The sequence below is a fragment of the Erpetoichthys calabaricus genome, chromosome 9, assembly GCF_900747795.2.
Source record: "Erpetoichthys calabaricus chromosome 9, fErpCal1.3, whole genome shotgun sequence".
NCBI lineage: Eukaryota > Metazoa > Chordata > Cladistia > Polypteriformes > Polypteridae > Erpetoichthys > Erpetoichthys calabaricus.
This window is the reverse complement of record NC_041402.2, coordinates 88,954,342-88,981,151: the sequence shown is the minus strand read 5'-3', so window position 1 is coordinate 88,981,151 and position 26,810 is coordinate 88,954,342. Positions and strand designations below refer to the sequence as shown.

The window sequence follows — 26,810 nt, the reverse complement described above, 5'->3', positions numbered from 1 at the left end:
GGGGAAGTAATAGGGACGCAGACTTATGGCCAACAGTTCAATGTCCCTGCAGCAAGTGGAGATTTTGATGTTTACATGTCCTGGGTTGCACCACCTTGTGTTCACATAGAGAGCGAGTCCTCCTCCTTTCCGCTTCCCGCAGGTATTTGCTTCTCTGTCCGCTCTATGGAGAATTTAATCTTATGGAGCTGCTTGTGGTCTTTAAAACTGTTATTTGTTCCATTTGTTGTTTTATCCACGAGATGCTAGACTATTCATGCTACACTATATAATTCTGCCTTCATTTGCAAGATTATTTTAAACTTCAGTGAGTAATGTGTGAAAAGCAAGGTAAAGGAAACATTTTATGGTATTAGGGATAAACCTAATGAAAGAAATTGACAGATTTTTTTTTTTTTTAACAAGCATAACGTGCTGGCAAAAGCACAAAAATCAGCAACTGTTCTTTGTCTTGTTTGCATGGCCCAGTCAATATATCAAAAGAAAAATGTTTAAGGAAAGCAAACGTTTTGGATATTTTGTGTATATCACTGAATCGGTGGTGTGGATTATGCGACACAAGTAATGTGAGATTTTCTTTTTTTCCCATGGACATTTTTCACATTATTTGCTGCTCTACAGCACTTGTCACTTTTGCATAAACTTCTTTCTGTACATTCTGCATGATAACATGACATAAAAAATTTTCTTGGCCACGACTACAAAGTACATGGGGTAAGTAACATGTAAAAAATATTTTTGAGGTACTGTAAGGGATTGCTTATAATTTTTTTGTTATTGCATTGGTTAAACAAATATTTAAGTATAGCCTCACTTCAGATTAATTTTAAAGCAGTGTCATTCGTTTATGCCAGCTCATATAATTTTTAGATCACAAGGGACATTTATTAAAGCCTTTTTAACAAGTTTGCATAACAAAAAATATTTGTTTGCAAAAACTTTATAAAGGCTGTTTTGCTGCTTGATTATTGTTCAGCACACCCATTACTAGAGGATCTTGCTGTTTGAGTTGGGGAAATTAATTGAATGTCTGTTCAGAAATTCAGATTCCTTCACCTTAAGTCACAGCAACATATATCTGTTTTACCTGTCAACATGTCATGCATGTTGGACTTGTATCTTCTCGATAAACATCTTCTGAACATTTGGTAGTTTTGAAGCTATTTTAAAGGGTTATACTGTGTTTATTATTTGATTGTGCGTGTCATGCTGTATAAATTTTCTGGAAAGAAGCAAATAATTCATAATTAAAAAGGTAATCATCTTTATAATTACACCTTAAGAATTAGCCATTTCTAGCTGGTATACCAGAAAAAACGCACAAAGAAATAAAGGAATAAATATAGTACATTTATAATTTAACATCAAAAAAGCTGAAGTGCAATTAATGATTACAAATAATTCAAAACCTATAAGCACATGTAGGTTTACATTTAAGCAGTATTTAACTGCTAATGTCAATTTATTGAATCAAGTATATATATCATTTTTAAGAATATAATTTTTTTGTTGGAGAAATGGTGAAAACTACTTTTAAATTACCATATTTTTTGCACCATAAGACACACCTGACCATTAGACGCACCTAGGTTTAGAGGAGGAAAACAAGAAAAAAAATATTCTGAACCAAATGGTGCACTAATATGTTTAATAAAATATAGCAGAATAATATTTCAACCATGTAAATTCAACAGCGGTATTAAGAAACATCATCACTGTCATTAACAAATAAGGAGAGACTTTAAGGTTCAAGCATTCTTCTAGTTTTATGGAAACCCCAAGAACTCCTCATCGCTAGTGTCAGAATTTATTAAGCTCAGTTGCTCACAATCACTTTGCAGCATCACGTACCTATCATCACGCGACATAACCTGTCCAAAACCACCAGGGGACAAAGCACGTTTGGACCAATGCTCCCTGAAGTTATATCGCCAGTCTAGTCCCATCTATATTTGTAATGCCACAAAGCCCTTCATCTCGTGTTTTGTTGTGGGTTTCCAGTTTGAAAAATGAGAATGCGGTGCAAGCACAGCCCTGGATTCAAAAAATTGCTCTGCATACCTGTTTGTCTCGTCTGACAGTAGCTGAAAGGCAGCTTCAGGAAAGAACAGCCTGAAGTAGTCCAGCGGCTGGTAATCTATCGAGTCCAGAGTCCAACTCAGTGATAATGCGCTTCGCTCCCTCATGAGATGTAGACGCTATCTTGCCTTTGTTTATATTTGTTTAGATTTCGCAACTCACGCACACGCAAGGATTAGATGCCGAGTCAATGAGTCTAACATTCCTCCAAGCACAGAGGGAATGCCTGTAACGTAACAGTGAGTTTTGTCGCCCTCTAGCCCTGGATGTCGACTTTTGTCAGGTATTACACATCATGGTCTGTGATGCAATATTCGCACCATAAGACGCACAGACATTTCCAACCTTCTTTTGGGGAAAAAAAAGTGCGTCTTATGGTGCGAAAAATACGGTAAGCTTTATTTTAGATAAGCAGATTACAAAAGAAAAATTAAACAATATAACAGCTTGTAATTATGGAAAGCATTTTATTTTCTTTAATGACACATATATTATGCATACTTATATTCTCTACATATTTTATTAGTTAAAAAGTATGTATTTTAGGGAATTTTGTTTATTTTTTTTATGGTCAGTGAACAATAAGCCTACAGAATTTCATTTTGTTAATAAAAATTAACAAGTAACTCTTATGGTCTATAGTTATAAAAATACCAGTTACTTTAAAGTAGACTTTAAGGCTTGACAATTACTATGCAGTAACTTTGTGTAAAAGTTTTTTAAATAGATAAGAGATCAGAATCAGTATCTGAATTGGTCGATGCAGTAGCATGATATCAGTGATCGGAATCAGATCAGAGCATCCCATATCTAGGAGGAGACTGGCTAAAGCAAATGTGGATTTTTGAAAATCTTTTCTTATTCTTTGTTCTGATTATGAGTTGTGCATTAGAATTTGTAAAGGATAGGTTACCTGTGATGCTTAAGTTGTTATTGTTGTAAATACTGCAAACAAGTAAAATAAATATTCAGTAGCTACAGACTGAACCAGTGAACTTGTTCATTGGAACATCAGAAAAGTAGTAATTTAGCCTTTGCTGTCTTAACAACCCAATGTCATTTTATTCTTGGCAATTTAATACACAATATGGAAGCATTTTGAATCTACTTTTTTATATTAAATATTGTTATGAATACTTGTGCATGTTTTTTTGGACACTCATTTAAACGAGTATAATTTTTACATATACTGTTAGCTCACACAAAATACTGGAGTGTTTTTTTAGAAGACCCAGTTTATCTGTGTGTGTGTGTGTGTTGTAATAATATTCTGAATTATCATGTTTATATTTTCATGTATAGCTTTTTGTGATTTTATTACATATTTGGAGCATTTTAAATTAAAAATGTGAACCTATTTAACTTGTTGTTCTTTTTCTTCAGGAGGTGACAACTCAGGCCATGATGGGATTTGATCCTTTACCCCCCTTAAATTCAATAACATCTTATAGTCGACCTGAAAGGTACTTGTATCTTCAATTAACAAATATTAACAGGAATTATTGTAATTATGCAATTTATAATATAGCACACAAGGACAGTTAATAATTTTTCAGATATTTAATAAATTAATTTAAAACATAATAGAACTAGCTTTGTCCATTTTTTCCAGTTTAGTTGTTAAGTCACAGTTCAATTTATTGTTATAGAGCTAGTAAACTGGCTCAGAGTGCAGGTCGTATTTACAAGTATAACATTTAAAATAAAACATAGCACCCTGTAACATATATATATCTGTGGATGTGCTGGGATACATCTTCAGTAATGTATCCTGGCGTCTTTGGATGTTTCAGGTCTTTCCCATCATCATACACCCTCACCCAGGCGACCCAGCTGGGGGTGATCAGTCCCCAGTTTGAATCCCAATAGCTGTGGACCAAGGAGCCTCCCTCTTCAGCCAGAGCCACCTATTAGCCCTCTCTGTAGCAGCTGTAATAGCCCTGATGACTCCCCTCTTTGTCACCACCGTAAATACCACGTTTGGCCATGACTCCTCCTGAGGAAAGAGCACAAAATGGTGTCTCACTCTTGCCCCAGATGTGGAGGTTTGTAGGATTTAGTAGGCCATCATACACAGCCTGAATCAGAAAGCAGACATGGTGGTAGTAATACTCTTATACTCTTATACATTTGTATTCTTTAAGGTTTGTGAGACCTATGGTATGAACAGTAATACCGTCTTTTTCCGAAAATAAGACACTGTCTTACTTTCTATTTTGGTCCAAAATACGCACTAGGGCTTATTTTCGGGGGAGGACAAAAATAAAAGTATATTTATATATTTTTATTTAATATTTATTTATTTTACACAGAATACAGAAATTAAAATTTATTCAATTACAGTCATGTCATCTTCTTCTGGAACATCGTCATAAATCAAGATTTACACCCCTGGAGTCTTCCACAATTCCCTTTTTGTACTCGACGGAATAGCTCTTTCGTTTTGTACTCATTTTAACTGCGGTTAAAAATTATTCACTTTATAAAAAATAAAATTACGTATGAGGAAATAATCAGACTTACAAGACTGAAATGAACAAACATTGTATCTGCACTGTCGCTCAATGTAGACTGCTGCCTTAACGAACAATTATTTATAGTGTGCGCCAACGACGCGTTCCGTCGCATTCCGCATATGCATGCCCCCCCTCCACCCCCTCCCCACCTCATTCGACCATACTCTGCGATACGCGCGACGCAGTACAACACAGCAGAGCAGAGCGGACACAATATTTATGTATTCATGCTGCCTTATGTTGTATTTTTAAGATAAATTCCAAGAATTAATTTGAAACGAACTGTAGAGGTAAACAATGAATTTCTCGGAATATTTTATTTCAAACATTTCTCTGAAATACGAGTATTAGGGAAGCTAAACATACTTAATAAATCAACAGCATTTTTTAACGAATTCTTTTTTTCACATTATTTTAACTAGGGCTTATTTTCGGGGGAGGGCTTATATTACAAAAAGTTCCGAAAATCTCGATAGGGCTTATTTTCGGGGGATGTCTTATTTTCAGAAAAAGACGGTATAAAGTGAATTAAGACAAGTTAAGCCAGTTGACAAACAAAGCTGTGGTTTGTGCATCTCCAGAAAATGTAAATCTCTTGAAGCCCCAAAATTCTTTTGAGGTGATAAAACAGGGTATGTATAGTAATCCTGGTAATCTGATCAGTGTAACAGTAATGGCAGGTATACACTGCATCAAAAGTGTTGAACTTGAACGTTATTGGCAGGCACCATAATTGCTAGGAATTTCTCTTGGTGGTACATGTGTACATTAACAGGGTACATAGAATTAAACAACACCATATATATATACTACATGACACAATCACAACATTACACAGTAAACACAAGTACAGTGGACCCTTGACTTACGAACTCAATTCGTTCACGAGGGCTGGTTGTAACTCAAGTTGGTTGTAAGTCAAGACTATTTTTCCCATAAGAAATAATGGAATACCCATAATGCGTTTCCGAACCTCCCACAGCAACACTTACTTAACCTTTTCATAATAAAAAGGGTTGTATAATGTGCATAATTTACCAAAACACCAATACTTTTTCTAATGTACTAACCAAAAAGTTATAAAAAGTGCCTAGCCTACCAGAAACAACAATTTCATACTGTACTCACCATTTAATTTGACATCTTTGGGCTGCAGGAAGGGAGGAGGAGGAGAATGAAATGGAAGGTAGTTATTGTTTGGAAGGAGCCTCCTTATACAAATCTTTTCTTTGTAAAATTGTCGAGATGGTGGATTTCGACATGCTGTACATATTAGTGAGATCGGTCACACGAACACCACTCTCATATTTTCGCACAATTTCCTTCTTCGTTTCAATTGTGATCGCTTCTTTACCTTCCTTACCTTCTCTTCCTTCCTTAGCAATTATCGAAAAAAATTATATAAATCACTGCACTGACTGAAATTCCGTCCACAAACACATGTATCTGGGCTCCAACTGACACTTACAAACGCTCTCGGCTGTTTGTTTACAATTGTGCAAGTGGATACACGTGACCGCATTCAGGTCGTAACGCAAGATGTTGGTCGTAAATCAAAACAAAAATTTTGGTCATAAATCAAGTTGTTCACATGTCAGGCCGGTTGTATATCAAGGGTTGACTGTACAGTAATCCCTCGCTACTTCGCGGTTCACTTTTCGCGGATTCACAACTTCGCGGATTTTATATGTAAGCATATCTATATATATAATGCGAATTTTTCGCTGCTTCGCGGGTTTCTGCGGACAATGGGTCTTTTTACTTCCGGTATTTGCTTCCTCAGTTGGTTTGCCCAGTTGATTTCATACAAGAGATGCTATTGGCGGATGACTGAGAAGCTACCCAATCAGAGCACGCAGTTAAGTTCCTGTGTGCTGCTGATTGGCTCAGCGACGGAGCGCTGCATTAACCAGGAAGTCTCATCTCACTCATTCAGCATTAACGTGCTCTTGCTACTGCATTCAGGGGATCATCACCTTCATCGTCATCATTTTTACTGCGCAGCATATTCATCACCATCATCACGTCATATATAGCTACGTGTACTTCGCTATACAGTAAGTGTAAACTTATCTACCGATTTCATATTGCTTAGCAGTTGTCCCTGTTATTGATAGAGTAAAGGGTGGGTTGTAAACAATACAGGGAGGGTTTAAAAATGTCCAAATACACGTTAAATAATTAAATAAATATGGTGTCCCTACTTCGCGGAAATTCAGTTATTGCGGTTGGCCTTGGAACCTATCTCCCGCGATAAGTGAGGGATTACTGTATATAAAACCATATAGTGAAACAGAAATGCACTCCCACCCAATAATATATTCGGTTAGATTTTCTTTGACCACATAATTAAAATCTGTTCTTGGGCTGTGACTGAAGTAAATGCTGCAATAACGTCTGTCATAAAAATTGAATTTGCAAGGCTTTTTTTTTTTTTTTTTTTTTAACAAGGGTTTAAAGAGAAAATGTAAATTTTAGTTGTCTATTACTTGCAGGAAAGTTTTTGTTCTTAATTTAGTTTCCTTAACAAAGGCCTTACAGTGGCTACTTTGAATGAATGCAGTGTAGTTTAGACTAATAAAGATGAATTACTGGACTGTACATTTGTCACTATGCACTGTATACATTATGTGATGTGTGCTATAGCATGACTTCTGTTCCTTCAGGTTTCAGTGTTTAATGTCACTTTCAAGTCATTTTTTTTTTAATATTTATCATGGTATATATCAGTTTGCTAAATAAAATTGAATTCTAAGGTGAAGTATTTTTTATAAGTTTTAAAAATATCTTCTCTGTTCTTGCAGCTTACAGTAGGGCTTAAATGTAAACAGTTCCACAGGTGAAGGAATAAGACTTAAAACCCATCAAAATGCATTCCTTTTTTTAAGCCAAAAATGTTCATGAGAATTGATTCACGTCTTGAGCATGTACCACATTGTTTAAAGAAGGTAAAAAGCAAGCCATTGTTGTGACATTCAACCATTTTTAAAGGAGCCTGGCTGTGCACTTCATATTGCCAAGTACCCCAATTGTCTTTCTCTGTGTGGATTCCCCTCAGACAGACCTCACCAATGCACCCGTTATTGACATTATTGAATGTTGATGGGTATATGTGAATTGCTGTTCTTTAGACAACTAGACAATAATAACTTAAAGAGGTACGCTTAGTTTACTTTTATTCTTATATAGTGAAATAACAAGTGTTATTTCTTTAAGTCAAAGATTGCCTACAGCAGGCATGTCAAACTCACTACCATTGGTGGGCCGCTTCGACTGCCATACGTGCGTCAGCGGGCCGTACTGTAACAAATACTATTATACAAAGTTACTGTAGCTTTCTTTCCAATACTGAAAACTTTAAAAAATGTAACACTTAAAGTTTAAAGTTTAAAGAAAAGCAATTTATTTCCATGCAGTCTCCATACAACAGTGTAGAATTAGAGTCTTAACCTCTTAGCTAGGTCCTTATTATATTACTAGGCTCACCCTCCTTTTAAGGCGACCGACTTTTATCCTCAATTTGTGTGTGCTCCGTGTGTACATCAGGCATGTAAGTGTAGGGAATGAGAACATCAAAGTGCCTATTCATAACATCTCCCGAAAATCTAAGTTTTTTTATCCCCTCGAGTGCCTGTCCAAACGTGGAGTGTAGGACTCCATAATAATATACTTGAAACTCATAGGGGAACAACTCTCCCGCTGCCATTAGCTCAGAAATGGTACCATAAGTTTGAGACTTTGACATTTCAGTGAGATACTGAAGCTCATTTGTATAAGAGATTCCTGACGGCATCATTGTAAATGGCTGAAACCTTGACCAGTTACTTAAAACATGTCGTACAATGTCAGCCCGAATCTGTACCGCTAAAGACGGAGTTTCATGCACTAAATAAGCTATAGATGAGAATAAGCAAGCACCATCTCCCCTGATATTTAATACGCGGTGAGGCATTTGTACTCCATCAGCATTAATTATTTCCAGAGACATAATTTTGTCTATTTTTCCAGCGCATCGCGCACAAAAGCAAGGGAACGATGGGAGCACCAGAACTCTCCTCACATCGCGTCGCTTTGTACTGCAAGTAGTAAGTCTGTGATAAGCGGAATACCGCTACACTTTGCACTTACGGGACGGAAGGACAATCCCGACCGCTTTTATATAGTGTCTTGATGATTGATATTCATTATATTATATTCATTGCTTATATAGGAGCCTTACAGTGTAAGATTTATTTCTTTTGTCCCGACACTTGGCATCTCTTGTTAGTAACCAGTTCGTCAATATCAGGCTTGAAATCTTGTGCAGCTGCAACTTTTATGAGGGATGAAAGGTGCTCGACGGTAAGTCTTGAGCGATGTGGGGTTTTGGTAGCTTTCATTAACAAAAACAATTGCTCACAAAGGTAAGTGCTTCCGAAAATAGACAGTACTCTCGATGCCAACTTACGGATCTGCACATACGAGGGTGGCAGGTAAGCATACAAGCCTGGCACACCAACTTCGTTGTATTTTGCCTTCAGAATAGAATCTGACTGCAGTTCAATCAATTCCATTTGGATATTCTCAGGCGCATTCTCAACGTTGTAAGAGAACAGCGCAATGCCCTGTTTGTGTGAACTGAAATCACGAAAATGCTCACTGAATTCATTGCTTAGTAATTCAAGTTGGAAAACAAATCCTCCAAAAATCAAATTTTACTTTACTAAGTTTACTTCAAAGTTTATATTGTAAAATAGGCTGATATGCAAAAAGCCACCTGACCTACAATAATTTTACAAACTCAAAATCACAAAAATGTTAATAAACAACTCACCAACATCTCGCGTCCACTTCAGATCTTCAGCTGTAGTCTGCACTAACTGTTCGTTACAATACTAGCACAAAATTACATGAAACTAGAGCAAAAAAACGTGAAAATATGCGGGCTATTACTACTCGTGATGGTCAGTTCTGCCCAGTGGCCAGTCTCAGCAGCCCAGTCAGTAGTGTAGCCTTAGCAGTGGCGGCCCTGGGCAGAGAAAGAATCGGTGGCCCCTTTGCCTGGCAATGTCAATACGGTATCTTATGCACGGCAGATGGCCACATCCGTTGCGGACACTGCATAGCCGCCTCGTGCTCATGACATGCTTCTATATATGCGTGTCCGTAACTTGAAAACCAAGTGGTGGCCCATGATATTCTCATGACGGCAAAACATTATAATACTACATATAGCTTACTGCTCCGACTCTAGCAACATTTGTAAATACAGCGTACTAATTAACAAGAAACAGAATGTTTTTCGGCCACATTGCCGTCAGCTGTGTCGTTATTTTCTCTTTCTGTTTTATATTCAATATATATTGGCGTGGTGGCCCCTGGGATTTGGCGGCACTGTGCAGGTGCACAGTTTGCACATGCCTACGGCCACCCCTGCTGCAGCCTAGCACTTCAGTTGTGACGCTGCGGCTCATTAACTTGTCAAGGCTCGTGGCTATACTAGCAGATGACGTTTCCGGTACCGTAATGCCATGGGAAAACGCGCTTTTGTCAGAAGGCAGAAGTAAGAAAAGCCAATAAGTAACACCGAAGATGCAGAATACTATCGTTTGTGATTGAATCAATCATTTTGTAGAAGTTTAGTGTTAACTAGGATCTGTCATGCGGGCCGCACAGATTTCTGTTGCGGGCCGCATGTGGCCCCTGGGGCCGCGTGTTTGACATGCCTGATGTACAGCCACTACATTGATAATGTGTGTGTATGTTTCAGTTAGAGAGAACATTGAGCAGGCATGTAGTTTGTAATCAGGTGACGAACAAAATGGATATGCATCCATTCATTCATTCATCCATTCATCTATTTTCCTAACCTGCTTGTCCAGGGTGGGGTCGTGTAGCACTTGGAGCCTATTCCATCAAGCATTGGATGCAAGGCAGAAACAACTGCTGGACAGGATGTCAGTCCATCACAGGGTAAACAGGAAGACACACACAGGCAACTTTAGCAATTCCAGTCTACCTAACCTCCATGTGTTTGGACTGTGGGAGGAAGCCAGACCATCTAGGGAGAACATGCAAACTCCCAAGCACATGTGAATCCAAGTCTCCTTCACTGCAGGAAAACATCACTCTTTTTGTGCCACATTGCATCCAATATTGTTCTTGTTATTATAAATAATTGCTGTCCTCATCCATTAGCATTCCAGTGATGATATGGCCGCTGGATTTGCAGTAAGGAGTAGACCATCGTCCTAACCCACTTATCCAGGGCAGTGTAATGGGACATCTGGAGCCAATGCCAGCAATCATCTGGCACAAGCCAGGAATAATCCTGGCCAGGGTTGCCATTCTGTCACAGAGTGAATGAACATGCAAATGCACACATATGGACTACTTTAGCACAGAAATCTGTTGAGTACACAAACAATCAGAAAACATATTCTTACCTTATTATAATTTAGTTCTAAGAGTGCAGGCAGGGTGGCGCAGTGATTAAGGCTTTGGATTTCAAACCCTAAGATTGTGGGTTCAAATCCTGCCACAGACACTGTTGATCCTAAGTAAGTCACTTCATCCACCTGTGCTCCAATTGGAAAAAGAAAAGAAATGAAACCAATTGTTTCTCAAATGTTGTAAGTTACTTTGGAAAAAGTGAATGTAATGTAAATTAATTCTAGTTTCCTTTTGTTTTCACACGGATGCCTCTGAAAAGTGGAATACGTGTTTTCTTAAACTGAAAATTTTTTTGCTTCAAAGAGAATGTATTCTCTAAATTTTAAGGCTTGTTCATTCACCTAAGCCCAACTCTAAGCTGCAAAAACAAACATATTCTTTTAAATTTATAGAAAATTCTTCACTTTAGAATGCAAGTTTATGTGGTAAGTTAATATATACCATGATTGCGAAGAAAAGCTTTGACTTGAAAAATACCAAGCTCATCTTTTAATGTAGATTTTCATTACGTTTTCTGTCTTTCTATCTTATATATTTTATGAACCACAGCTACTTCTGTACTACAGAAGGTGATATATATTATGTATATTTATGTACAGTATGTGTGTGTATGTGTATGTACAGTGTCCTCCATAATGTTTAGGACAAAGACACATTTTCCTTGATTTACCCCTCTGCTCCATAGTTTAAAATTACAAATAAAACAAATCACGTGTAATTAAGTGCACTTTGCATACTTCAATTTAAGGGTATTTGCATACATTTTGGTCACACCATGTAGAAATGACAACACTTTTTATATACAGTTCCCTCATTTCAGGGAACCATAATGCTTGTGACAATTGGTATTATAGGTGTTGTGATTACTTGGGTGCATTTCAGTGCTTCATTAGTGCAGGCATAAGATATATTGCTTGCTTCTACTTACAGACTGCCTTTGGAGTCTGTAGTTTCTATTGTTCAACATTAGGACAAGAGTTGTTAAGCCTTTATGAAGCTGAAAAACAAGAATAAAACCATTAGAGAACTCAGTAAAGCCTTAGGATGACCTAAAACAACTGTCTGGATTATCATTAAGAAGAAGTATGGTGATGAAAAGGAACTGCCCAAGATCCAACGCATACCACTTCAGGGTTAAACAAGGTGGTGGGGGTGTTATGGCTTGGGTATGTATGGCTTCCACAGTTATTGACAAGCTTCATTGATGATGTAACTGGTGATGGCAGTTGCATAATGACTTCTAATGTGGATAGAAACCTCTGCTCACGTTCCAGTAAATGCCTTCAAAGTCATTGGACAGTGTTTCATCCTACAAGAAGATATTGATCCCAAACATACTGCTAAGGTAACACGGGGAGTTTTCTAGGCTAAAAAATAGAAAATTCTTGAAAGGCCAAGCCAGTCATTTTAAAATCAATTGAACTTGCCTTCCAAATGCTGAAGAGAAAACTTAAGGGGAGTAGTGTCCAAAACAAGCGAGGGCTGAAGATGACTGCATTGGAAGCTTGGCAGAGCATCACCAGAGAAGACACTCAGCACCTGGCAGTGTCCTTGAATCTCAGACATGAAGTAGTCATTGCATGTGAGGGCTATGCAACAAAGTACTAAATATGACTGCTTTCATATACCTGCCATCGCTCTGTCCCAGACATTATGGTTCCCTGAAATGGGGGGACCATGTACAAAAAGTTTTGTAATTTCTGCATGGTGTGACAAAAATATATGCAAATACCCTTAAATGAAAAAATCTGCAATGTGCACTTCGGGCGAAACACGTGTCGCGTACTCTTTGCATTATTTGACAGTAAACTATTTCAACCATTCTATGATCTGCTTCTCGCAACTGAAAGAGGGCACCGTGGTGGATGTTAGCCGACTTGCTGACCAACCACAAGCATTACCTGGTAGGTAACCACCCATACAATCAGATTGTGATTCAGACTACGAATGCCGTGAATATATATATATATATATATATATATATATATGTATGTATGTATATGTGTGTGTGTGTGTTTATTTAAGCGGTAGCACTGCTGCCTTGCAGTAAGGAGACCTGGGGTCGCTTCCCGTGTCCTCCCTGCATGGAGTTTGCATGTTCTCAGTTTCCTCCCACAGTCCAAAGACATGCAGGTTAGATGCATTGGTGATCCTAAATTGTCCCTAAAGTGTGCTTGATGTATGTGTGTGTGCGTGTGCGCGCACACCCTGTGGTGGGCTGTCGCCCTGCCCAGGATTTGTTCCTACCTTGCGCCCTGTGCTGGCTGGGATTGGCTCCAGCAGACCCCCGTGACCCTGTGTTAGGATGTAGCAGGTTGGAAAATGACTGACCGACTGACTTGTTTATTTAATGTTCCTGTAGTTTCTATGCATGCTGCTTCAGAGCTGCTTTTCAGTTGTTTTGAAGCGAGCAGTTGATAAACCCATTCTTATAAGCATTCAACTTAATCCTATTCTACACTTTTGGAAGAACAGCCAACATGTAATCAGTTTGCATGAAAAAATATAAAAAGTAGGTTTGACGCTCTGAAGGTATGCATCAAATTTGATGAAACAGTTTAACAGTGATGAAGTAACCCAGATGAAACTTAATGTCATTTTGAAAAAACAGCATATGTTTTGTAAACATTGTATTAGTTTTTAAATCACCTTTTGATTTCCAACTCCAGTTCTGCCTCGTGCACATCTTGGTGTGCTGCTAATTTTCTTTCATAAGTGTTGCTTACATAAAAGCATTTTTTTTCTGGAGTAAACATCTGCTCAGATGTATTTTTGCCTGTAGGTTATATTGGATTAAATGGTCAATTAACTTATTTGCTCTATACAACAAAGCTTGTTTGTTATAGAGGATTTCATGGTTTGAATAATTGATTTTTTCAGTGAATTATATATTGCCTGTGGTGAATTTTGTAAGTCTATCTTGGGGTCTGGCAGCCATCTGTGATTATTTAACAATTTATGTTTGTGTTTGTATTGTAATATATAAGCTTTACTCATTTTGCTTAAAATAGAAAATGGTGTAAATCACTGTGCTCTATTACCATTTGTTAGATTACAGTATATCACTACTGGTTTATGTAAAACTTACTCTGTCATGTAAGGGATAATTGGATTCTAAAATAAGTGTTGAGACACACTGTGGAACTAATTTTTGCCCTGTGACTACCTCAGCCATATAGAAGTTAATTCACATTCTAAAACAGTTGAAGCATTTGTTTACAAGTGGTAATAAACATCTATATTTAATCTGAGGAACATAGTAATTGTCATGTATTTATATTGGTTATGTGTTTACAACTGTTTCCTTTATTTTGGCTACTATGGATTTTGCTATATTTTTAAACATTTATTTCCCTTTTTACTGAAAGATCCAGTAGATCATCATCTGGTGAACGAACTTTGTCACTTTTTTTCCGATCTCTACTTCCAAACTTTAACCTGCAGGTTAGTGAATGTTTTGATTCAGTTTACTAGCTTATGTAATATAATAATGTCTAAAACACTGTGCAAAAAGTCTTAGGCACCTGAGAAAAAAGCTGTAATGTGAGAATAGTTTAAAAAATAATGATGTGAATATTTTTATTAATTAATAAACTTCATAGAAAGCGCAGTCAACAGAAAAATCAAATGAAATCAATATTTGGTGTTTACACATTTTATATTTAAAATAGCAGCCATTTTCTTAGGTACACTTTAATGCAGTGTCTGATGGTTTTCATGTGGTTGGTCATTCCATTTTCTTGGAGAACTTGCCACTGCAGATGTTGGCTGTTTTTCTTACCTCTGTCTCTGCAAGTAATCCCAGATATGCTCGAAGATGTTGAAATTAGCGCTCTGTAAGACCCACTCCTTATGCTATAGACTTTTTTAATGATTATGGCCAAGTGCTTTGGCTCATTGTCGTGTTGCAGCATAAAGTTGGGACTGATATTGGCTTATGGTATTGCATGATGCATTAAAATCTGCATATACTTCTGCGCAGTGAGAGAGCCATCAAATTTAACAAAACCACCAACATTGTTTGTGGAAATCCAGCACCAAATCTGCTGGGAAGCTCCACCATGCTTCACTGTTGCCTGCAAGCATTCTTCCATGTACCATTCTCCAGCCATTTGGGAGACAAACTACCTTCTGTTAGAACCAAAAATTAAAAAGTTTGACTCATCTGTCAGAGCACCTGCTGTCATTTTTCTCCCCCACCAACCCTGTTCTTGTGTCTTTTGTGTAAAGATAAATCATTTGATTTTATTTCCACCCTGGAGGAATGAGTTTTTGGTTGAAGTTCTTTCATGATGACTACCTCTGATATAGGACTTCACTAGACTGTAGATGGTTATACCAAGGTCTCGGTGGTTTCTGCCAGTTTTGAGCTGACAGCAGTTCTGGAAATCTTACCATTATGAAGGGAAGTAAGCTTGATGTATATGTCATCTGCTGCACTCGGTGTCTATGGCTAACCATTGCATTTCTGGTCTTCAAACTTCACCATTTTGTTTGTGCTTCTGTAGAACAAATTGGATAGCACATCTGAAAAGAACTGCTGAAAAAGTTCATGGCATCATTCAGATATCTCCCAAAGATAACCAGCTTGTGTCTTGGCCCTATACTCACTTTTGCTACATCCACAGCAAACTCACCTTTTTAGTCCGATTGTCCCTTGGCCAGTTTTTTTTTCTCTATTTCTATTTCTCTTTCAGTTAATTACTTTCTTTCAAAGTGCATGTTATGTTATTGTTTATTTAGTACCTGCTTATTATGTTTTTTAAATCATGCACTGGGCTACATGCTTACCAAGATCTCATCTGGTCTTCTTTAACTGGATGTGATGGTCCAGGTCAGCTCCACTCTCCTTGGTGGCTTCCAGGAGCCTCTTGAACATGGAACCATTGTTAGTCATAAACCGAGATGAGCTGGACACATAAAATCAGCAAGGGGTTGGTGCAGAAGTGCCAAGTTCTTTTAATAAAAACCAAACAGTATTCCAAAAAGTGCAGTGCAAGTTCTTCAATACATAATCCATAAAAGAAAAGTGAAACATGGAGGATAAAATGTTCAATGAATAATCCAATAAAAATAAGGTTAAAATAGCAGTAGGAATCTATGCATCCATTTAAAATGAACACAAACCCCAATGTATCTTCCAAAAATCTGAAATCACCTCAGCTTACCCCATCAGGACTTTGCAGCATGAGGAGATAACTGTCGACAGGTGTAGTCATCCACTTATTGTCAGCGTCAGAAGGGAGATGTTGTGCAATGGGGGTATGCCTACTCCCTTTCGTTGCTCAGTCGACGCACCCCTTCTCCAGCCTCACACTCCAGCGCAGGCCTGCCACTCTCTTCCTTGGGGCATACTCCCGACCACCTGTTACCATTTTTTACCACACAGGCTCCTCAACATCCTACCTCTTTCTCCTTCCTTAACCTTTCATCATTTTTCTTTGATTTCATCTCTGTTGTGCAGGCTCCCTAAAAATAGCCCAGTTGGGTGAACGTGGTGTTCTTTGCCCACTTTGAGGTGTAATTGAGGTACCTGACTGATCTCCTTGTATTTGCATGTGAATATGCAATCAGCCAAGCACCCCAATCAACCTCAGTGTGATTCCTGTACACCTTCACCTGTTAAATATCAGGCTGTGCCACAGACCTCTTATCACACTGGAAAGTGGATTATTTCTAAGTTAATTTCTTTCTTTAAGGATATTAAAATATCTTACAGTATTGTAGCACTTTTTGCAAAAGTATGCTTGAAATTGTAAAATGTACTTTGTTCTGTTGACACACTAATCCAGAAGGCATGAAATGAAACTCTGTAAGATATATTTTTGTCTAAATTATATAAAGTGCCTGACATTTTTATACATTACTGTATATAGTAATGAAGCTTTCTTCCAGCCCATTTTTCAGATCCCAAATGAATACTGAAGCACCAAACTCATAACCAAAGCATATTTTATTAACAATGGCAGTGGTAATAGCAAAATAAAACATTAAACTTGTTGCAAACAATGAATGAATGTATTGCCTGTTTTTTTTTTTCCCCCACTAAGTCTCACATGTTTCTTTGTTATCACCCTTTCATTCTGCTACTGATGAACTGTCAAAAAATAAGGTCTTCGGTACCCTAGTGGCCACCTGGCCTGACATCAGTCACTTCTGTTGTGGCCAAAAGTTTCTTACTTTAGTTCTGGCTATACCTCTTTGGCAGCTAACTCTAATAGTTTTAAGTTTTCCCTGGTAATATTTTTAAAAGAACTGATATAGGATGCTACCAAATAGATAGATACCAGTTTGTAGGCCTGGGTTTGTAAATGAAAGTTATAGTAGAAAATACATGTTGCAATTTTAAACGTTTGCACATAAAATATCTCTCTATTATATAAAAAAATCCTGGGACGAGACAAGAATTTTTAGCCCAGGACAAGATGTGACTTTTTCAGAGAGATACCGTCCAGTCCTGCGAGATGAGACTTTGTGCCAAGAGATTTAACCATGTCCGGGGCAGAGCAGGTTAGAGATAATGAAAGTACTAAAATTTGAAAGTCTCAACAAATGATAGTAAAGATTGCATTAGCGCAAACAAACGGAAATTATTACTCGGTATAATAACGAACAGCGAAAAGTGATCGAATATTAGAACACTACAGACGAGAACAGGCCATTCAGCCCAACAAAGCTTGCCAGTCCTATCCACTTATTTCTTCCAAAAAAACATCATCAAGTTTTGAAAGTCCCCAACGTCTTACTGTCTACCACACTACTTGGTAGCTTATTACAAGTGTCTATTGTTCTTTGTGTAAAAAAAAAACAAAAAAAAAAACTTCCTAATGTTTGTGCGACATGTACCCAGAACAAGTTTCCAATTGTGTCCCCATGTTCTTGATGAACTCATTTTAAAATAACAGTCTCGATCCACTGTACTAATTCCCTTCATAATTTTAAACACTTCAATCGTTTAACCTGTTATTCTTCTTTTGCTTAAACTGTATAGGCTCAGCTCTTTTAATTTTTCCGTATAATTCAACCGCAGTTGCCCTGGAATCAGCCTAGTCGCTCTTCTCTGGACCTTTTCTAGCGCTGCTATTTCCTTTTTTGTAGCCTGGAGACCAAAACTGCACACAGTACTCAAGATGAGGCCTCACCAGTGCATTATAAAGGTTGAGCATAACCTCCTTGGACTTGTGCTCCACACATCGTTCTATATATATAACCTAACATTCTGTTAGCTTTCTTAATGGCTTCTGAACACTGTCGGGAAGTCGATAGCTTAGAGTCCACTATGACTCCTAAATCCTTCTCATAAGGTGAAGTCTCGATTTTCCTACCGTCCATTGTGTATTCATACCTAACATTTTTACTTCCTATGTGTAATACTTTACATTTACTGACATTAAATTTCATCTGCCTCAAATCTGCCCAAGCCTGTATGCTATCCAAGTCGCACCATCACCCTCTGCTTCCTGTGTCTGAGCCAATTCTGCACTCATCTAAAAACATCACCCTGAACTCCCACTTCTTTTAATTTGATGCCCAACCTCTCATGTGGTACCTTATCAAATGCTTTCTGAAAGTCCAGATAAATAGTATCATATGCTCCACTTTCATCGTATCCTTTTGTTGCCTCCTCATAGAATTCCCGCATGTTAGTAAAACACGACCTCCCTCTTCTGAACCCATGCTGACTGTTCAGAATAATTCCTGTCCTTGCCAGGTGTTGCTCAATCTTATCCTTAATAATTCCTTCCATTAATTTTCCTGTGATGCATGTTAAGCTAACTGGCCTATAGTTGCTTGGATCTGCCCTGTCACCCTTTTTATATAATGGGATGATATTTGCCATTTTTCAGTCCTTTGGAATCTCTCCAGTGTGCAGTGACTTCCTAAAAATATGTGTCAAGGGTTTATATATGTACTCGCTATCCTCCTTAAGAACTCGAGGGTAAATATTATCTGGTCCTGGTGATTTGTTTGATTTCAGCTTATTTAATCTGAGCAGCACTTCTCCCTCTACAATTTCCAAATCCCTCAGTACCTCCTTAGTAGTCCCTGTTACCTCTGGGAAGTTATCCACTTGCACACTTATAAACACCTCAGAAAAATGTAAGTTTAGGGCATCCGCTATTTCACTATCTGTATCTTTTAATTCCCCTTTACTATTTCTGATGCACTTGACCTCCTCCTTGACTGTTCTTTTACTACTAAAATAATGAAAGAATCTCTTAGGGTCGTCTTTTGCCTTATCTGCTATATTCCTCTCCAACTGTCTTTTTGCCTCCCTGATATCCTTCTTAATGTTTGCCCTCATGTTCTCATACGCTCTATGATTCACTTTGCAGTCATTAGTCTTATATGCCTTATAAAGCAGTTTTTTTCTTTGTTTTTTTTTTTTAGTTTCCTATTAATATTGTGTGGGTTTGAACTTTAAGTCAGAGACTTGTAGATCGTGTAATTCGTGTTGCCATCGGGGAAAAGTAGCATTTCTTCCCAATGAAGAGGCGTATCCGTGAGAATTAAAAGATTAAAAGATTTGTTGTTTGGTGAAAATGAAATCCACATACGCGAGCGGCAGAGACTCAAAGTGGCCAGGGTTGGCAAGCGAAGCCCCCTAGAGTCCTCCTGCTCGCTTCACTAAAGACCAACATACACATACATGTACACACATATATACACACATACAAATGCACACATACACATATACATACATATATACACACATAAACATACACATAGAAATATATATTGTATTGTGATCGTGACTGAGATAATAAAAGTGGGAAAAAAATGCTAACTTTTACAAGTACTGTAAATTTACATCGGCTGTTACAGACACAAATTAAATGTATGTTTTTATTGTACAACTAGTCATTAAGCCCATTACAATAACGGGCGCTAGAACAGTAGTGCATAAACGTTAGTAGGAACAGTCTATATTAAATGGCAAGGGACTTTGACCTCATTCTTTTTGTTGGTCGTATTTTTCTTTCTTTCAGCCTTTCTTTTGTTGATGTTTACTTGCTGAGCTGACCGTTCTTCGTGGGCTGCCGCCGTGTATTGTGTGTCTTTAATTTTCTGTGACAGTAATACTGTCTTGTACGTCCGCTGGCTTGTACGTCCGTAATATACCTTTAATTTTCTCTGGCGGTAATACAGGCGTGTGCGTTGGTAATATGCCTTTAATTTTCTCTGACAGTAATACTGACTTGTATGTGGCTGTAATATGCGCCACTGTATTATGTACCTTTAATTTCCTCTCGCAGTAATACTGGTTTGTATTTCTGTAAAACGCCTGTAACTTTCTCTGACAGTAATATCACGCATCGCACCATGCCCCGCTCATGCGCACTTCACCAGAAGACACACACACACACGGACACCTGGACGAACACAGGGATTTTTTTAAAGAGGATGTTAACAATAAGAGCAGCTCACTACTCAAAACGGTAAATTTGCTGGGGAGCTGGTTTCAGACTCATGACCTCTGAATTATAAGTCAGCGGATCTTACCGCTGCAACACAGAAGCTGTTGTATTGTACTTGTAGCTTTTGTGAAAGTGCTTATTTGATTTGGCCATCAGCCTTCACACATTATACAGTTCATGTCTACATTTTGTTATTTATTGCTATGGTCCATTTTTGTGTAAATCTGTGTTTTGTGCATTGAATGATGTGAACGTGAAAAGATTATTGTAGACTCGAATATTTTGCCATGTTTGTGGATGTCACTTTCACCAAACAATAAATCTTTTAATTCTCGCGGAAACGCCTCTTCATTGGGAGGCTACACTACTTTTCCCTGATGGCAACAGGAATTAGCCGATCTACAAGTCTCCGACTTAAACTTTAAAGCTTTGCAATATGTACATACTTCTGACATATCCCCTATGTCCATATATTCGATCTCTTTTTGCTGTTCTGTTATTTCACTGAGTAATAATTTCCATTTGTGCTATTACGATCTTTACTTTCTTTTTTTTGATACTTTCGAATATTTCCCATTGGGATTAATAAAGTATCTATCTATCTATCCATCCATCCATCCATCCATCCATCCATCCATCCATCCATCCATCCATCCCTACCTTCATATTCTTTAACTTGCTCTGCAATGTTTTTAAACGTCCTTATGAAGTTTTTTTTTTTTTTCTGACCTGAATTTGACCTACGAGCTTTTCAATTCCACTTGGTCCGGGCTGATTATTACTTTCCTTATTTTTTGAATTCGCATATAGATTATTATTGTTCTCTTGTGCATCCTTTTTTTGCCTTCTTTTCTCTACAACGCTTTTGTCTCTTTTCGACACGCTGCTCTTTCTTCTTCACTTAGTCATTCACTTGCCATCTAGAACGTATAACATTAAGAGCTGGGAGCACATGAAGTGTGTCTGCCAAAAGCATTCCAACAACTGCGATGTTTGATGTCCGTTAACTTGTTTTAAATTGTTTGTAAGTAGGGCTTGACGTGCAAAAGTCACCGTCTTACGGGTCTTGGTTCCTAAGGTTGTAATGTCTTGTCTCGCGGGACGTCAAAGTGTCTCTCTGAGATGATCACGTCTCGACCCAAGATTTTTTTATATAATAGATAGATGTGGTTGAATATCTAAATATTTTGATCATATTTTTCCAAAGGTGCCATTATTCATTGTTTTTTACTCTCCACAAAACAAAGAGTTTGCTGTTCTATTAATAAATGAACGAATTGTTTATTTTGTAATGTATCTTTTTCTACTGTTGTGTTCTTTCAGCTCTTTTCACTTTGACTGATTACTGTGTTCAGTTAATTTGTTTTTAACTACAGCTGATGTTACATTACACAACCTCTAATTGTGGGGTATGTCACACATGCTGAGTGCAGTTGTTAATGTCACCAGACTGTGTCAGTTTAAATGACTATAAATCACTGGCCATGTCACGTTTATTGACTGAGTGCCGTCCTTCCAGCACAGTGGTTCTTGCCCCTTTTTGTTATAGGCAATAATGTGCTGCCTGAAGGGTCCAGCACTGAGCTTAGTGCATTTGTTTTTAATTACAGCAGAGGTCACATTACACTACTTCTAATCATGGGGTATGTCAGACATACTGAGTGCATTTGCTGATGATGTCACCAGACCATATCAGTTTAAATGACAGTCAGTAAATGTGACATGGGCAGCGATTTACAGTATGGCAACCTTTCAGCACAATCATGTTTGCCTCTTTTTGTGATAACCTATGATGTGTTGCCTGAAGGGTCTGGCACTGTATGAAGGGTTAATAGGTATGGTAAGTTCAGCCACAATCACTGCCCTTTTTTCTATTCTGTCATGTTGCATGAAATCTGGAGACATAAGAGAGACAAGCTTCTCTTCTTTTTGTGAGGTCCAAAAAATCCTTGCTGCTTATTTGACATTGCTGCATTATATGAATTGTACTTCCAGATAAGCATTTATTGGTTGTCATCTATCATGCGCACAGAGCCCACCACTATGATGAAACATGAAACCTGTTTGATTTTGTTGGAGCAAGTCATGGACTAGTTGGACTAAGTCACTGGGCATGTCATATTACGTGACTGACTTCACAGGAGTGCTCTGCTGACTTACTAAGATTATATAAATGAAGACTATGACATAGCCTTAATAGATGGTGATCTGTAAGTTAATTATAGACTCGGAAATGATTAGATAAAATAAAGTTTGTAAGATTTAAGTGATTACATAATACGTAAGTGGTTGTTATCACAATAACAATCTGAATAAATAAGACAAACATACAGGCAGATTTTATTATTTATTTTGCTGTTATTCATTTCTTGTCTGCCTTACTCATAGGGAGGTGCTCAACAGGAAGAAGGCTTAGAAGTTGCCCGTGCTGGACGGGAGCTAAATCAGGAAGTGAACCGGCTGATGATGGCCATGAGGGAGATGTTGGCGAATATACAATTTCAGGAGCCACCTCGTGAAGACAACCCAGAGCGGGATGAAGAGGAGTGGGACTAAGAGATAAACCTTTGAACCACTGTGTTAGTATTCAGAAGGAGTGGAATAGCTGAGAGCATGAATTCACATCCGCTTTACATTTCTTATCTTTTACAGTACACCTGTACTGATTACTTTGTTATGTTTGTCTATTTAATGATCAATTGAAATAAACAGAGGATTTAACTCTAGTATCAATATGCATTGACACCTTTGATCAAGATGTGGCTTAAAACAAATACAATATATAATGAAATATTTTTTTCATTTCTGCTATCTTTCTTGACTGATATATTAATGACAAAAGGGATGACTGAAGATACTATATAATAATGTTTTAGTGAATTAAATCTTTTTCCAAGTGAACCTGTTAAGAAAAGCAAATCATTTAACCAGAAATATATAAAAATGTTTATTTGAAAAGCTAAAGGATCTAGCTTAATTTTTGAAGGATATAGTGTTGCTCAACCAACGTTAACAAAATGCCTTTAGTGATTTTACTCGTTCCAGTACAGATGTACAGAGAGTTGGAGACTATCCTAACAGCAAAAAACAACACTAATAACTCTTGTCATGATGTACAAGTTGTAATTTGCTATCCTGCTTGGTAAATTCAGAGGTGAGCATAAATGGGGGGTTGGCCAGGAGATAAAACTAAAAGATCATGAAAACATGGCAGAGTTTGTAAAAGAGTGGAAATGCTAGTATGAAATTTTACCTTAAACTAGATAAAGGATAATTAGTCAAAGCTTTATTCTACAAGTTGCCTTTGTTTTCCAGAACTCAGTGAATCTAAAATTTGTCTTTATGTATTTTATCAAAGTAGTTGGTTTCACTGATTGTTATGAATCTAAATTCCTCATTTTACATGTGTATTGCAAGCTACTGTTTCTTTAAACAACTAATTTTATGAAATGTTGAAAAATGCAAACTCTGCTGTTAATTGGGTGACAGTATAAATAAATATTTTGTTTTACCTGAAGTAAAATAATAAACTGATATGGCTATTCAAATAAGTTATTGATGGAATTTAGAATAAAACTTATTTTAAATCCTCAAAAATATGTGTCTGAATATTCATTAAATATATGGATGTTCTAAAATGTAGATAATAAACATGTATGGGGGAGTACTTCGAAGACCTCCTCAATCCCACTAACATGCCTTCCAATGAGGAAGCAGAGCCTGGGGACTCAGAGGTGGGCTCCCCCATCTTTGGGACTGAGGTCACCGAGGTGGTCAAAAAACTCCTTGGTGGCAGGGCCCCGGGGGTGGATGAGATACGCCCGGAGTTCCTCAAGGCTCTGGATGTTGTAGGACTGTCTTGGTTGACACACCTCTGCAACATCGCATGGACATCAGGGACAGTGCCTCTGGATTGGCAGACCGGGGTGGTGGTCCCCCTCTTTAAGAAAAGGGACCGGAGGGTGTGTTCCAACTACAGAGGGATCACACTCCTCAGCCTCCCTGGAAAAGTCTATTCGGGGGTTCTGGAGAGGAGGGTCCATCGGATAGTTGAGCCTCGGATTCAGGAGGAACAGTGTGGTTTTCATCCTGGTCGTGGAACAGTGGACCAGCTCTACACCCTTAGCAGAGTCCTGGAGGGTGCATGGGAGTTTGCCCAACCAGTCTACATGTGTTTTGTGGACTTGGAAAAGGCATTCGACCGTGTCCCTTGGGGAATCCTGTGGACGGTACTCCGAGAGTATGGGGTTCTGGACCCCCTGATAAGGGCTGTTCGGTCCCTGTACAACCGGTGTCAGAGCTTGGTCCGCATCGTAGGCAGTAAGTCGAACCCGTTTCCAGTGAGAGTTGGACTCCTCCAGGGCTGCCCTTTGTCACCGATTCTGTTCATAACTTTTATGGACAGAATTTCTAGGCGCAGCCAGGGCGTTTAGGGGGTCCGGTTTGGTGGACTCAGGATTGGGTCACTGCTTTTTGCAGATGATGTTGTCCTGTTTGCTTCTTCAGGCCGTGATCTTCAGTTCTCTCTGGATTGGTTCGCAGCCGAGTGTGAAGCGGCTGGGATGGGAATCAGCACCTCCAAATCCGAGACCATGGTCCTCCGCCGGAAAAGGGTGGTGTACCCTGTCAGGGTTGGTAGCGAGATCCTGCCCCAAGTGGAGGAGATCAAGTATCTCGGGGTCTTGTTCACGAGTGAGGGAAGAATGGAGTGAGAGATCGACAGGTGGATTGGTGCAGCATCCGCAGTAATGCGGGCGTTGCATCGGTCTGTCGTGGTGAAAAAGGAGCTGAGCCGCAAGGCGAAGCTCTCAATTTACCAGTCGATCTATGTTCCTACCCTCACCTATGGTCATGAGCTATGGGTAGTGACCGAAAGAACGAGATCGCGAATACAAGCGGCTGAAATGAGTTTCCTCCGCAGGGTGTCTGGGCTTTCCCTTAAAGATAGGGTGAGAAGCTCAGTCATCCGGGAGGGGCTCAGAGTAGAGCCGCTGCTCCTCCGCATCGAGAGGAGTCAGATGAGGTGGCTCGGGCATCTGATCAGGATGCCTCCTGGACGCCTCCCTGGTGAGGTGTTCTAGGCACGTCTAACCGGGAGGAGGCCCCGGGGAAGACCCAGGGCACGCTGGAGGGGACTATGTCTCTCAGCTGGCCTGGGAACGCCTTGGGATTCTCCCGGAAGAGCTAGAAGAAGTGGCCAGGGAGAGGGAAGTCTGGGCATCTCTGCTCAAGCTGCTGCCCCCACGACCCGACCTCGGATAAGCGGAAGAGGATGGATGGATGGAACATATATAATAGTATTGCTTGATCTTGATTCTTTGCAATAGTAAAAATTAGTTTCATTAATGTTGTTATCAATGCATTTGAACCACAATATGGGCAAAGTGCTACTGTACATAAACTCGAGAATGCAGCAGTGTGTGGAGGAGACTGACCTTACGCGGAGTGACAGATGGAATGCAGCAGCCAGATACTGAGGAGAAAATGGGTACGTACACACATGAGATCTGCAAGTGGAATGTTACGGATTCTGATTTTACATGCAAAATGCTTAAAAATCATGATTAAAACAATAAAGACATTGTCTTTTGTTGACACTTTGTCATTTTTTTGTTTCAAACATTTTAAAGATTTGATACAAAACTATATCCAGTCAAACTTAGGAATGATAGTAAAAAAAAATTTCTTAAACCCGTTCAGGTCCAAAAGCAAAAAAAGTATGAATTAGCTTAAACTGCCCTGATTCGAGGTATCCATAAGAATTGTAATGATTTACTTCATGAGGTAGAAGGACATAATAAACAAGAATAGTTGAGTCAGATATTTGAAATAGTAATATATGTGCTTCAATTTAAATGTTTATAAAGTCGAAATATTCTCAATTGAGATAAAAATTTGTAATTTTTCACCCTCTGATAGAGGTCCAGAGAGGGCTGGTAAAGATCAAAAATAACCTCACATTTGTCATCACTGACTTTGAAATTGTCTAAAATGATACCCCCATATGCTTATGTTTGAAGTTTGTCATTTTTAACCTCCTGAAAGTGGCTCTTACAGGGCTAGGGCCACCAGTAAAGAATTGAACATCAAAAATATCCAACCTCAAAATAGCACAAGATGACTCTCTACGTACTTCTGTTCCCCTTTTTTTCAAAGTTTTTTTAAAAAGGAGTAACATTGATGACTTATATTCCATTACAGGGTGAACCCCTGGGGTCAGATGATGTGGGCCTGCACAACCTCAAGTCCTTCTGATTCTTTTTTGCTGATGAAGCCTATTGGTTTAACTTTTAAAATAAGGGTGATCCAAAAATGGCCTAAAAAATGTAGATTTTTTAGGTCTAGAGGGCCTAAAAATATAGAG

The 26,810-nt window shown here is 38.5% G+C and overlaps 1 protein-coding gene across 1 annotated transcript in view; it reads left to right on the top strand.

Moving 5' to 3' along the window:
• tcf25 (transcription factor 25 (basic helix-loop-helix)) overlaps positions 1–24,043 on the top strand; it is a 104,117-nt gene extending 80,074 nt beyond the window's left edge. The window contains exons 16-18 of the mRNA XM_051932008.1: positions 3,463–3,542; positions 14,396–14,471; positions 22,835–24,043. Coding sequence (XP_051787968.1) covers positions 3,463–3,542; positions 14,396–14,471; positions 22,835–23,002 — 324 coding nt within the window. The 3' untranslated portion in view covers positions 23,003–24,043. The remainder of the gene's footprint in view (positions 1–3,462; positions 3,543–14,395; positions 14,472–22,834) is intronic.
• The last annotated feature ends 2,767 nt before the right edge of the window (positions 24,044–26,810 follow it).